Source organism: Rhinolophus sinicus, linkage group LG18 (assembly GCF_036562045.2).
Source record: "Rhinolophus sinicus isolate RSC01 linkage group LG18, ASM3656204v1, whole genome shotgun sequence".
In the NCBI taxonomy this organism is placed as follows: domain Eukaryota; kingdom Metazoa; phylum Chordata; class Mammalia; order Chiroptera; family Rhinolophidae; genus Rhinolophus; species Rhinolophus sinicus.
The window spans coordinates 15,001,573-15,015,790 of record NC_133767.1 but is presented as its reverse complement, the minus strand read 5'-3'; the positions used below and the strand labels follow the sequence as shown (position 1 = coordinate 15,015,790).

The window sequence follows — 14,218 nt, the reverse complement described above, 5'->3', positions numbered from 1 at the left end:
GTGTGTGTGTGTGTGTGTGTGTGTGTGTGTGTGTGTGTACATGCGCCTTCCTCAACATCTGTTCTCCAGCGTGCCTGACCTCTGCTCCTTCATTGGTGAAGGGGTTTGCCTTTTTTTCCTTCCCCCATTTAGCCAGAGGATGCCCAAATTAACCTCAAAGACTACAGACTTAGATTTTTTTTCATTTGAAAACCAAAGACTTAGCTTTGAGTAGAATGAGCGGGAATATGCAAGTGTTCTTTACAGTTTCTGTAAGTTAATGATTTTTTTTCTCTTCCACCACTTTTTCCCTTAAAGAACTGAAGGTATTGAACTTGCCTCTGAGTTGGCTTTGATGAGCCTTGTAATAAATAGATGAGGTGCTGAGCTATTAGCATTTGCCTGTAGGTTCAAACCCTGTAGAGAAAGCAGATTGAACATCTTTCCTTCTTACATCATAGCTATTTTCCTATGCCCTACAAGCAAACATAATATACATATGATGCGGGTTCAGGACGATGAAGCCTCAGGCTTCCCACCTGGAGAGTTCCCCTATAAGAGGCTCCACCTTTCTGCCTGCTGAATCGGGGCCGACTACCAGGACAGCACTTCACAAAGAAACCCGACATGAGGTTCCTGACACAGTCTCCATTTGTTCATCTGAAAACACGTCTCGGGAGTGCAGAGCTTGTTCCCAGAACTGGATTAGGCTCTGGCAGCATTACGTCACCTATTTGTAGCAGCCACTCCAGCTGCAGGTTAGCACTGAGGTCTCAGTGTCACAAGAGATTTGTCTCCAGAGGCGAGGCAATGGCTAAGTCTGAAAGGACGAAGGTAGTTCCACCTATGTTATGGTGGGGGTGGGGGGTGAAGAACAGTGGATTGCCACTTCACGTCCTGTGCCTTGTTCAGAAATACACTGGCTCTTTTGACAGGGCATAGCTTGTTCTATTATCTTTGGCAATCAAACCTTTAAGGGTGTGTAAACCACCTGTGTTACCCAGTTCATTTCTTCTGAACTCGATGTTCTTAATCTTGAAGCATTCTTAGAGATCAAGAATGACATATTCCTCTTTTTATGTGTGACTAAAAAGTGCTATCTAAAATGAAACGTTAGGAAGAAGTGAGGGACATTACAGGGACCTCGGTGACTTTAGCAGGCCTTAGAGGCAGATGCTTAGAAATCAAAATAGAACTTTTGAAACCTGTGTGCCTATCTTATATTTTAGAGTCTTGTAGTGAGAAAAACAAGTTGTATTCCAAATTATCTTTACAAATCTAAAAGGAAGGCTATTAAGAAGTAAGTTCTAATTCAGTTAGTTTCAATTCTCAGGAGTGTTCTAGTTGCACTCTAAAGTAAGTGTAAGGGTGAAATTCAGGGAATCAATACCGCAGTTAGACTTAGTTTGTAGTTTAACTCACTGCATAGCTCGCTATCTAACCACCTGTAACTAGACTTAGTTTGCAGTTTGAGCCATCCTGATACTCATCTGTTTTCGTTTCTCCCCTCACTGTTAACTGAAGAACTCTGTTCCCTTGCTGAAGACTACCCTACCTCGTTAATTAACATCCTAATCTGGGAAAGAGCAATTTCTTAATCCTCAGGCGCCGGGACACTGGAATCCTATTTACAACTTCTTGCAGTTTTTACTTGTAACGCATTAAAGTCTCAGGCCTCAATGGCCAAGTCCAGAGTCCAGAGATAACATCATCTTCAAACAGACTAGGCCCCAGGAAGGATGTCAGCCCTAAAACCTGCCTGACCGACTCCCCCTTTCCTACATAGAAAAAGCTAACCTGAGGTTGGTGCAGCTATTTAAGACTCTGGACTCTGTCCCGGCGACTCCCACTCCTGCCCGTGTTTCTCTCTTACCAAGGCAGCCTTCATCTTTGGACACTGCCATGGGCATTCTCTCTTCCCTAACTTTAATAAAAACTTCCTTTGTAGAGTCTGTGACTGCTTTCACCTTTTGCGAACGACCAGGGGTTAATTGCATGCCACGACAGTAAGCATCAACAGTTATCCAGCATATCATCTTAAAACTTCATTTTGATTTAACCAATCTCAAGGAACAAATCTGTCTAATCATGTTAGTAATAAAAACATAAAGCTGATGGCGACTCAGTTGGCTTCTCATTGTGGTACTGGCAGCTGCCCTACTGTATTCAGGAATTCAGACGTCAAATTGCTGAAAAAGGCCGAAGGCTGAAGTCTGTAAACATTCCTCAAAACATTCTCAAGCTTTCTCTGTAACTTGCTCACCAGCAAGAAGACATTTCATCTGTCCTGGCTCATTTTGAGGACATTGAACAATTCTACATAACATTATCGCATGCTTCCCATTTGCAAGAGATGTTTCTAAGCCCCTTTCATGGATTAGTTTGTAACATTCAGAGTAAATTGGTAATATTTTTAGGCTCAGTTTTACAGGTTTGGAAATGGAAATTTAGGATCATTAATGTACTCAGTAGCCAGGATCAATCAGACTGAAACTTCAGTTTACCTTTTAGTGGGTGGGTGAGCAAATTAGGCTGTAAGGGAAAAATGTGTGCGATAGCGTTTAGGGCAAGTTCACTGATTGGGTGCAATCAGATTAGGATGAGAGGATCCTATTAGGATGAACTGACCTCGACGCATTTTGTTAGGTGAAAGGCAGGGGTGAGAGCATTTCTGTTAGTGCGAAGCTGTCACTAATGGGCTTTTTTTTTTTTTTTAATTAGAATTCACACTAGCAGTGTGGCCTCCAAGCTGAAAGTTTAAGTCTTGGGTTCATGCTCTCAGAAAACCAAATAGGACAACCAGAAATTTAACATACAACCATTGAAATTTAAAACTCAATGGCTGAGTGAACTAGCTAACACACAGCTGAAGTGAAACTGGGAAATCGAGAGAAGTGACCCAGAACGCAGGACATCGAAGCGGACTAAACGAAAGCTTGTTCCTGGATTTTAGGGTGAGATGGGCAACTTGCGCGTCACAGGAACCCCTGCAGGGACAGTGGATTGTTTGAAGGGCTGGAGTGCTCACTGTGTGGAGGGTGCACTACCGTGTAGTAAAACTGAAGGTAAATCAACAACACACGTAACCAGGTCAGCACCAGAGTCACCGCGAGGGGTGCGCAGAAAGAAGGTCCGTTTCTCAGTCAGGGAGGCTGGGCGCACGGAGGCTCGTTTAAGTCTTTAAACCGCACACAACCGTCTTGGGACATATGCTAAGTCACTTTAAAAGTGAGCCGGCGTCTGGGAGCTGCAGGGGAACGCGATGAAGGCGACAGGCGCTGGCGGGTCGCAGCGCGGACAAGCCTGACCGGAAGTGCACCCTGCCTGGCTCGGCCGAGCTTCCGGCCCAGAGACCACCTTCCTCGTACGTCACGGCCCCTGCGACCCCTAGTGGCGCGGCGCTGTGAGGCCGCGGCGAGACCGGCGGGCACCACCCCCTCTGGCCGGCGGGCGGGACTTCCGGCCGCTGAGTGACGGGCGCAGCATCAGGACCAGCAGCAACGGCGGCGGCTGAGCCCTGAGGCGACAGCGGCTGCAGCGGAGGCGACGGGCCGCGGGCGACGGGCAGCCGGGGCGGACGCGCCGGCAGACAGCGAGCCGCGCTGGCGGCGGCGGTGGCCGCGATGATGGAGATCCAGATGGACGAGGGCGGCGGCGTGGTGGTGTATCAGGACGACTACTGCTCCGGCTCGGTGATGTCGGAGCGAGTGTCGGGCCTGGCGGGCTCCATCTACCGCGAGTTCGAGCGCCTCATCCACTGCTACGACGAGGAGGTGGTCAAGGAGCTCATGCCGCTCGTGGTCAACGTGCTCGAGAACCTGGACTCGGTGCTCAGCGAGAACCAGGAACATGAGGTGGAGCTGGAGCTGCTGCGCGAGGACAACGAGCAGCTGCTCACCCAGTACGAGCGCGAGAAGGCGCTGCGCAAGCAGGCCGAGGAGGTGCGTGGGCCGGCCGCGCGGGGACCCGCCCGGGGACCGCCGACTCCCCGCCCCGCCCCGCCCGGGGACCCCCGCCCCGCCCCGCCCTCGGCCCCGCCCGGGAACCCCGCCCCGCCCGGCCCCCCAATCCCCGGAGCCCCGAGACCGGCCCAGGGTACAAGCCCTGGCTCCCCTTCCGTCCCCGCCTGGTGCTCCAGCCCGGGGCTCGGAGCCCGGAGCCCTGAACCCACAGAGCTTGCAGCCTAAAAAGGGTCCCGAGCCTCGGGCCAGGCCTCGGTCTCCTTTCCGATACCTACCTCTCACTCCAGGCGCAATTCTTTTTGCGTTTGTGTATATTTTGCAAACCAGTCTCCTAGACCCCAGTTACTCTCTCTGGTTACTGCATTTCTAAACCCTCCCCGAAAAGGGATTTCTGATCTTACGGTTCTGCAGCGGGAAGAGGGCTGTTGTCAGGAGCTCTCTTCCTTGTCCCCACTCCAAGGTTTTGAAGGTGTGTGACATGGGTCAACTTGATAATTGATGTAAACACATAACGAAAGCCACCGTTCGGCTGCTCCGCCGGCACCAGGTGAAAGACTCCAGGTTTCTGGAGGTGATTTCTTTGCCCTGTAGTTCCCTCAGTTGGGAAGGGAGATTCTTAGCTCTATGTGGGAAAGGTGAGACATTCCTGTCTGGCTTGTGAGGAGCTGGAAGCCGAATTTTGAAATAGTTGTGTTCTAGGATGTCTCTATAACCTGGAAATCACTTATTTGTTAGTCAGTTAGAGGAACTGTGCATTGTAGGGAATCCCACTTAACTTCGTTAGTCATCAGATATTCAGCGCTGACTAAATCTGTGCCAGACCCAAGGGGACTCAGGGGACGTGGGTTCCCATCCCTGCTTTGCCTCTGTGACCTTGTCCACGTCTTCTGCCCGCTCTGCATTTTGATTTTCCATCAGTTGAATGAGTCAGTTGCTCTAGATCTTCTCTAAGCTCTGACATTCTGTTATTCCAGGCATTAGGTGATGCTCTTTGATTTACGAATCGGAAGTTTCTTATTAAATGAGCTCAATTCCTTTGCAGTTAGTGTGGCTGAATGCGTTCTTGTCTTCAGTGTTGAAGTACAAGATTGTTTCAGTATTTCTCCTTTTTCCTGAACCAGAGTGGTTTATGCCTTAAGCCCAGTTTAAAGCATGTTTATACAAATTAACAAGGTCTGGTATTATTCCTACTTAGAGTGATTTGTTTTGCTTTTGGGTTTTATGTGTCTGTCAAGAAGCTGTTGTCTATTGATTGGGGTGCCAAGGTCCAACAAAACTGAATTCAAGCTCTCAAGGGGATGCAAGAGCTCATGGGATTTTAGAGCTCAGTGTGGTCCTAGACATTTACTGGCAAAGGAACTGGCTCCATGAATGTGGTGGGCGGCCTGGACCAAGGTCCCACGTGCCAGCAGAGCCAGGTAACGACCCAGTCTCCCCTGACTTCTGGCCTCGGCTCTTCCTTCCGTGTCATGCTGCTGTGGAAGGTCAGAGAGCTGCACCCCCAGAGGACTGGAGGCTGGGGCTCCCCTCGCCCACCCATGGGGCTGTGGCTGCCTCCCTAGTTGGGCAGTGCCCTCCACTTCTCTGACCACTTCCGGTAGCCGTTTGATGCCTAGGGTTTCAAGTAGGTTTGTTTTCTTTCATCTGCACTTATGTGGTCTGTACACAGTGGATGAGAAGGCACTAGAAGGAAAAAACCAAGATGGACAATCTTCAGGCTAAGAATCGTAACCTTGTAGCTTAAGAATTTGCTCTGCATGGATTCAGTGTCTGCTCTGCTCTGTGCAGTTTAGGTGCAGCCACAAGCAAGTGCACATCTGGCCTCCCACCTACACTCCCCTGGACTGAGCTGCGGGCAGGGGTGCGGGTGCGTGTGGTTTGGAGGAGACTGCCTTTGAGGCTGAGACCCACCGTTGCCTGAGCTGTTAGGAGCATCTCCACAGAGCTTCCTGAGCAGAGAGCCATGAAGCAAACAAATGCTTGGCCAGCCAGCAACGAGGCTCTGATTAGATGTGATTAGATGTCTACCCTTGGAAAGACCTCAAGTGATGTTATAATTAAAGAAAAGGGCCACATCCTGTAGCCATTTTGGCATGCTAGCTCATTCCTGAAACCCAGCAGACATGCATGTTCAGTTTTGTGGAAAGGACCAGTGTGCACTGAATTGAGATCACAGATACGTGTCTGATAACACAGGAGCTGGCAGGCACGTCACAGGCCATAGGCATGTTCGTGTTGCAGAGCAGCTCCTGTGTCCCGGCCACTCTGGAAGGCTTAGTCAGAGCTGGGTAACCTGAGCTGCCTGCAGCCTTCTGAGCAGACAGAACCTGCAGATTTTTTTTTAAAGGCTTGAGCAGAGCAAACAACCCTGTCCTCTACTTTTGCCCATAAAAACCTCAGCAAGAGATTGCAAGTATGTTCTGATCCTGGAGTGGCTCCTATGTCCCGGGATGGCTCATGGCATAGGAGTAATGGTAGCGAGAGATAATGGGGTCCAGGGAGAGGGCCGAAGCCCTGGAGTCCCCAGATGCAGGCTTGAGTGCCACCAGCCCTGCCCTTGGGAGCTGCATGCCCAGCAGCCGGTCTTCCCCCTCTGGCTGCAGTGGCTGCCTCTATAAAGCAAGTGGGTTGCCAGACAGGGCATGTCGCTTTCATCTCAGTGCCAGGTCCCACTGCTGCCTGTTGTTTGTCTGGAGAACTGTGGAGTCAGGGAGGAGCCCCTTAGTGGATTTGTGGGGCAGCTTTTGTGGGCAAGCACTGGGCATCTCAGTCTCTGATTGTGCAGGTTGTGTCTTTGCAATCGAGAGCGGTGAATCCTGCTCAAGCTTGCAGAGGTAATTGGACCTATATCCGGCTTCTATCATTTCTACAGAGGCCTTAGCAAAGCTGAAAGCTTTTAAAATCCACCAAGTTCTTTCCCATTAGAAAAGAAGGTTGGAAATGGGCAGTTGGCTGAGCTAGCTGGAGAGCTAATAGATGCCCCTCGGTAGAGTTGCCCAGGGTAACCTGACGGGGGAAGTGAGCAGGGGGCTCCATGCACTCTGTTTCCCTAGCCTGCGAAGAGCTCTCTCCCTTGCAGTGAGCAAGCGCTTAACTTATAGAAGGAAAACTAATGTTTGCGAGACAAGGTGTGAGTTTAGTAGCCATCATTTGCCTTAAAATCTTCTTTGCCCTGAAGAAACTACTAGCGACACCCACCCCCACCCCCACCCCGTCCCCAACCCAACTCACCACAAGCAACTCCAGTGGATGTGTTGTTGAAGAGACATATATGTAGGTTGTTTGCTGATACTGTGGCATTTGGTGCTGTCAGGAAAGCACATGACTGGAGGAAAGTTTGACCCCAAACTGTTGTTTTCTAGTTGTATAAAAGTAATCCGTTTCATAGAAGAGCATTTGGATAGGATTAAGCTGGAGGGGGAGAAAAGCCATCATCTTGCTCTATAAAGACGATCATTTTGCCATTTTTTCATAGGCAAATTAATACATTGCATCAGAAGTTTTTCTAGTAAGTTCACCACTTGGACAAGGTATGTGATGTGTTCTGCCACATTGTAATATTAAGAGCAGTTTTTAAAAACTGTTTTAGATAAAGCCATTGAGATTTGGTGGTGGAGCTGCCTTCTTTCCTGCCTCCTTTCCTGCCTCCAAATATTGGTCCATTGTAGCTGTACCTGACTCCAAAAATACAACAAAGTCTCCCCCACAAAATGGAAAAAAATAGGCGTAGAAGAGTAGAAAGGCACTCCCCAGCCAGAGGTAACATGTGAGGAAGATGCTGCTTTGGTCTGGAGGCCTGCAGCCTGCAGCCCTGCAGCTCGGCCTGAGCTACCAGGGCTGGAACCTTCTGGGGCCTGTGCTGGCAGATAGACAGCGTGCACATTCGTTCATCCAAATAGGATTTCTAAGTTAAATGTAATGTCTGTTGTTTTTATTTTTAGGTTTTTAAAAACTTGCTGTTTTTTATACAATGTATAGAAAGGTTGCAAAAATCCTGCTTCCCACGCGGATTCACCAGTGGGAAAGCTTTCCCACGTTACTCTTCCTCCACCCCTCCCTCTCGCTCTGCTGTGTGTTCCTCTTGTCGCCTGCATTCTGGATCGTTTCCTCACTTTCTGCTTTTCACGACCTTGATGATTGTGACATCACAGGCCAGTTATTTTGTGGGATGTCCCTCAGTGTGGCTTTCCCGTGACCTCACACCCGGATTCGGGACATGCAAGCGCATCCCAGAGTCTCTTAAATCCTCACTGTGTGCTCGATGGATGGGGACACACAAGTGTGAGACAGGGTTCCTTTTCCCGAGCTCCCATGTATTATGAGAGTTGGAGGATGACCCATCAGTGTGTGAAAAGATAACTGCAGCAGACAAACCAGGAGCGCTGTCTCGAGGCAAGTTTCCAGGTGTCTGTTTCCTGTGCTCTGTTAAAAGTCAGGGCCCTTTGGGGTGACCGGTCAGCTCAGTTGGTGGGAGCGTGGTGCTAGTAATACCAACGTTGCCGGTTCGATCCCCGCATGGGCCACTGAGCTGCGCCCAAAAAAGTCAGGGCCCTGGAGTCGCCGTCATCACCTCCCATGTCTGTCGCTCCCTAAGTTCTGGCCATTCTTTTGGCCCAGTTTTTGCTTTAATATGCCTTCTTTTTTTATCTTCATTGCCACCATCTGGGTTCCAGTGACCACTGTCACACGGGTCACCCCAGCCACTCTCGTCATTCCCACCCCTTCTCCAGCCAGAGTCAACTTGTATGGAAGCAGATCCCACTTCCCTCCCTCCCTCATCCGGTCCCTCATTCAACAAAATGCTGTGAGTGCCAGGCTTGGCTGCAGGCTGTGGGGATTTAGGTCCCTGCTGTCCTGGGGCAGACACTCAGGTGGGGAATGTGGGGCGGTGCTGCCACATATCAAGAGAGTGATGAAATGGGGGCAGGGGATGTGGAGTGAAAGGTAGGGACAGGACTACTTTGAGTAGACAGAGAAGGGGACTCTTCCAGGAGGGGACCCCGTTCTGCTTGAACCCCTCTGGGGCCTGGCCATGGCCCACCTCCTCTGTCCTGCCCCACTGCCCTTCCAGTTCCTTCCATGTCCTCTGCACGCTGTCCCCACTGCCTTAGACCACTGGCCACTTCCTGTGCCCATCTACACATGCTCCGTGATGAGAGTGACTGGGCCCCGTCACTGCAGGCGGCCCGCCTCAGACTTCCCACGGGCCCCAGCCCTGTCCTTGCACCCCACCATCCGCACACCCGCTCCCTGCTTCACCAGGGAGCCGTGCCCTTTGGGTTCTTTTCTCTCTGACCGACCACCCCAAAGTGATGCTAGTTGGCCGTGGGTGGGTGAGGGGAAAAGCAGCTTTCTTGCCTCGGTACACACCACGCTGAGCTGTATGTTTCATTCCTGAAGGTCAAGGACTCTTTTGTGGTTTGAGTGTGGAGCAGCCGCCTGTCCAGCACAACTCTGTGATGGAAAGATCCATTTTGTGCTTCCACCTCGGTAGCTCATGGCCACACGGGGTGATTGACACTTCAAATGTGGCTCGTGCAACCGAGGAAGCGAATTTTATTTTTACTTCATTCTAACTAATTTAAGTGTAAATAACCACATGTGGCTAGGGCTACCGTCCTGGGCATCACAGACGTAGACAGTCTGGCTCTGTCACGTTTCTATCAGGGAAGGCAGTAAACATTTCGGTCATTCAGCTTCACGCAAGGAAGGAAGATGCTAAAAGGTAGGGGTTTTGTTGTTTCAGTGAACACGTTCCAGAAAGAGGGGAGATCCCAAAGCAGGGGGTTTTCATACAGGAGACCAGACAGAGGGAAAAAATGTGAAATGAACAACAACAACTAGAATGCCCGCTATTTAGGAAACAACAGAAAGGGGTAAAATTCTCAAAAGGCTGAGAGGAGGTTGGTGGGAAATCCCAGCACCTAGAAATAAATCATCTGGTGCTTATGACACAGGGCTTCTTCTTCTTTCCTTTCTCTCTCTCTCTTTCTCTCCGTTCTTTCTTTCTTACTTGCTTGGTAAGTGCACTTTCTTGAGGTCAGGGCACTAAACGGTACCTACGAAAAGGTTGGACAATTAAGTTCGTGAATTTTCCACCATGTAAGTGCACGGTGGAAAGTTCATGAACTTAATTGTCTGACCTTCATATTTGAAGTGTGCAATTTGGTGAATTTTGACACTTCAACACCCCAGCAGCCATCCCCACAATCAAGATAATGATGGTTGTCATTGTCCCCAAAGTTTCCTCATGCCCATCGGTCATCTCTCCCTGCTTCCCCAGCCCCAGGTAACCACTGATGTGCTTTTGGTCTCTGTACGTAGATTCATTTGCATTTTCTAGAATTTATAGGAGTGGAATTGTGCAATGCATACTCTTTTTTTTTTTGTCTGACTTCTTTCGACATAATAATTTGAAAATTCGTCCAGGTTGTTGAGAGTGCCGTCCTTGCATTCATTCCTTAGTGCTGAGCGGTGTCCCCTTGATGGAATATCAGCTTCCCTGTGACTCCATGACATCAAGCACGTACATTCCGCATCCTGCGGCCCTCCCACTGGAGCTCGTTCTGGAGAGGCTAGAATCCGTTGGTGGCCCCAGTGGGCCAAGCGCATCCTAAGAGAGCATTCCCACCACCAAGGTGAACGTGACTCACCCCAAAGAAACGAAATACTCGAAATACTCGCAAAGACACTTAGAGCCTGCAGAGTCTTTAATCAGTTACATCTGTTTTGAGCCCCCTGATGGGCAAGAGATTTGGGAAATGCCAAGTGGGACAGGGCCTTGTTCCTGGGGAATGCACCTCCTTGTGGTCGGGTGTGTGAGACACGTCAGGAAGCTTAGATTCTCATGATCAGCATCGGATTCAAAGTGATGCCTTTCATTAGTTTCCTGGGCACGCCTCCCCACGTCTCGTGTTTCCCATGCTCACTGGGCGCCCTTCCTTCTACTCTGCTTCATCTTGGACTGCTGTTCCCTCACCTTCCCCACAGTGGCCTTCTTACCACTTCTCTCTTCCCAGGAAACAAATCCCCAGATCAGGGCGAAAGCCCCCCGGTGCGAGCTTGTGGCTGAGGGCCTGTCTCGAGGGTACAGGGCTCTGTTCTGGACAAGAGGCTTTGTCTGAGGAACGGAGACAGAAGCATCCTTAGCTTGTCGCCTGTGAAATTGCACAAGAGCGAGGTGAAAGCTGGGAGTGTTAGGAAGTTTAAGAAGCCGGCATAAACTACCAAGAATGTTTCGCGGAATACAGTTTACTTGAGAATAATTTCTTCCAGGGACATTTTTCCCAGGATGGGACATTCAGAGCTTTAGTTTTATCTTTTTTTTTTTTCTTTTTTCCCCAGGTACCAAACGTATCATATATATATTATATAATATTTTGAATACCGGGGGTGCCAAAAAAATGTATACACATGACTTGTATTCATCTTTTGTTATCGGTATATATCGAGTATTACAATTTTAATACAGTTTTTTCCTTTTTTAAAATGTGTGTACATTTTTTTGGCACCCTCTGTATGTAGAGTATATGTTAATACTTAATATATAGTATAAAAATAAATAGATATCCATTTTTTATACACTCACACATACACATTTTTTCTGTCTTAGCAGTTCTTGAAAATCAGTGTGAATTAAACCAGTGCCATTTGTTGGAATTCTTTTAAGGCAGGTGCTGAACCAGCAGTTCTTTTAACATCATTACGAGGAATCTTTGCGTGTTTTTTTTTTTATGACTCCAGCCTGATTCTTGGGTTCCTGCACAGTGGCCTGGTCTCTCAGACACGTGCCTAATGCTTGAATACAGAAATGGCCTTCCCTCCCTCTGCGGCACATCACCCAGAGGGCCTCGGAGGCAGCTCGTGTAACTCCAGGGCCCCCGCCTCGTGCGGGCCCCCCTACTTATGTCCTAGTCTCCTCACCTGCGCACACAGCCTTCTAGAACTGAGTGGTGACACAGTCGTGGAAAATGGAAAGGAAGCTGTAAAAGAACTTCGTGGTTTGAGGGCTTAGGAGTTCGTTGCTCCCTGTGAGCCCTTGGGAAACACTTGAGCATGTTGGAAAGTCTCTGTCAGGAGCAGGAATCAGCCACCAGGCACAGAAGCCTGCGCTCAGCCGCCCACGTGTTTCCCAGTCTGCCTGCCTAAGATAAAAGACCAAAAAGAGCATTTTTTTCCTGGAAATTCACTCTCCCCCCTCACCCTCAGGAAGGAATTCCATGATGGATAATGCAAAAAGAACAAGATCTTTGATTCCAGTTGGGTTCATTTCTCACAAACCAGCCAGAGTGGAGTTACTTCCTATGTGTGACCCTGGCCTAAGGGATATCTAAAGGAAGAAATAAATTGAAAGTGTTAATTTACTTCGCTATTAAAATAGCCATGAGTTATGAAAGTTACCAAAACTCTAATGATTACATTCTGAAAAACTGTTTACGTAGTCATCTCTCTTGCTCTCTGGGCATTGGGAGTGCTGATTTCTGTTGTCTTAATTTTATATTTGACATGAAAAGTCAGTTCACTTCTTAACTTTGCTTTTATGTATAAAATGGGAAAAAGGTCTCATTCCATGGAATGCTGAGAAAAGCTTCCTCTGATTCCTAGATTTTGGAAGAGTCCACACTCAGGTTATTTCGCTATGTATCTTGAAATTCACCAAAAAACAAATTCTGAAAACCAAAGCTGAATTTAGTTTTAAAACAGAGTGTTTTATTAGTGGGAGGGAGGGGGAAGTATAGCTTAAAAATAAATCTAAAAAGGGACTTGTATGCTACATTGGTCTTTAGAAGTGAGAATTAGGTATTTCATGTCTAGATGTGTGTTTTTATTTATTTATTGGGGTGACAATTGTTAGTAAAATTACATAGATTTCAGGTGTACAATTCTGTATTACATCATCTATAAATCCCATTGTGTGTTCACCACCCAGAGTCCGTTCTCCTTCCATCACCATATATTTGATTCATGTCTAGATGTTAAGGCCAAGCCACGCGGGTGCGTTTTCAATTGTCTAATTGTTGTCGTTTCTTTTTTGGGGCGCTCAAAGGGTTTATTGTAAGAGTCGCCTTAATTATCCATGGTTTGTCATGTGCTGCGTGACATTTTGATGAGACATGGTTAGACAGCTGATAATTCCAAATAAACTCAAATCTGTAGTACGTATAATTAGCACGTGTAGGAAGTTTTCTCTTTGCTCTAGTCATGCCTTCTGGAGAACTCAGACACGACTCTGTGCAAAGAGTATTTCAGATCTGAGACACGTTTTTTACAATCCAGTAAGTACCATGCAGACCCGCTCAACTCAAATGCTGAGAGTTAAATTTTGATTCTTCTCAATTCCATTCATATTTTGTTACAGTCAGATGCTACCTAAAAATGTTTTAGTGTTCTTACAGAAGACTTTCTTTGTAGATTCACTGTAGTTAGTCTCTCCCCGCTTCCCCACCACTGAAAATTCTTGACTCTTTTAAATCTAAAGGAAATGATCTGGAAATAAAAATGGTTTCTGCTTCTTTGAAAACATGGATTCAAGTTTTTGTGACTTTAACCCAGTTAATAAAGTTCCCGACTGATACCTCTCCCCACCTGCCACTGCTCCACTCCCTTGTATTGGACGAGAGCTTCGATGTACAACCTCCCTTCCTCGTGTATTCGTTTAACTACCAACTATAAGGAGCCTTTCCTTTTCCCGGCCGTGTCACCTATTCTTCGCTTGTCAAGATAATTTTTACTTCATCCCAAGTCTAGCCCTGAACGTTAATTTCCTCATAAAAAAGCAAAGATTAAATGTTTGTTTCGTGTCAGCCAAGCTTTGTTCCTTTACATTAGCTGTTCCTTAGAATGTCTGATGAAGATTGCATGGCACGTTCCATTTCGGTTCCATGGCTAGCTTGCATGTTTGTTAACTAAAATTACCTTCATGACATGGAAATCATTTTTTCAAGAGGGAAAGAAAGAGGAGGGTGTCTTTTAAGCTGGAGAGCACCGTATTGTGTCTGTAACATTTTCATAAATTCGGAGCCCCTGAGCGTCCCTTCTCATGGGCTCTGTCTGGTAAGATGCTGACCTCTGAGAAACAGAAAGGAGTGGCACGTTGGATGGTCCTCAGCCTGCTCAGGGAGCTGGGCAGGGAGGGTGAGGCTGGCCGAGGCTGGGGGCCCCTGGAGTCTGTTGGTGGTCGCTTATACGTTTCTTGGGCCTTTTTATTCATCTGGAGGGTTGTTCCCCCTGAGCCCTGACACCTCTCATCTGCTGGCAGTGCTTAGAGAATGACAAGG

General features: G+C 48.0%; 1 protein-coding gene across 15 annotated transcripts in view; it reads left to right on the top strand.

Annotated features, from left to right (window-relative positions):
• The first annotated feature begins 3,447 nt into the window (after positions 1-3,447).
• MAPK8IP3 (mitogen-activated protein kinase 8 interacting protein 3) overlaps positions 3,448-14,218 on the top strand; it is a 48,000-nt gene continuing 37,229 nt past the window's right edge. For 10 of the 15 annotated variants that reach the window (XM_019713077.2, XM_019713078.2, XM_019713076.2 and 7 more), the window contains exon 1: positions 3,472-3,920. In XM_019713077.2, the coding sequence (XP_019568636.2) occupies positions 3,603-3,920 (318 nt within the window). In that variant the 5' untranslated portion in view covers positions 3,472-3,602. Of the gene's footprint in view, positions 3,921-14,218 lie in introns of all 15 variants that reach the window. The other 5 variants (XM_019713073.2, XM_019713069.2, XM_019713072.2 and 2 more) reach the window with 2 other exon arrangements.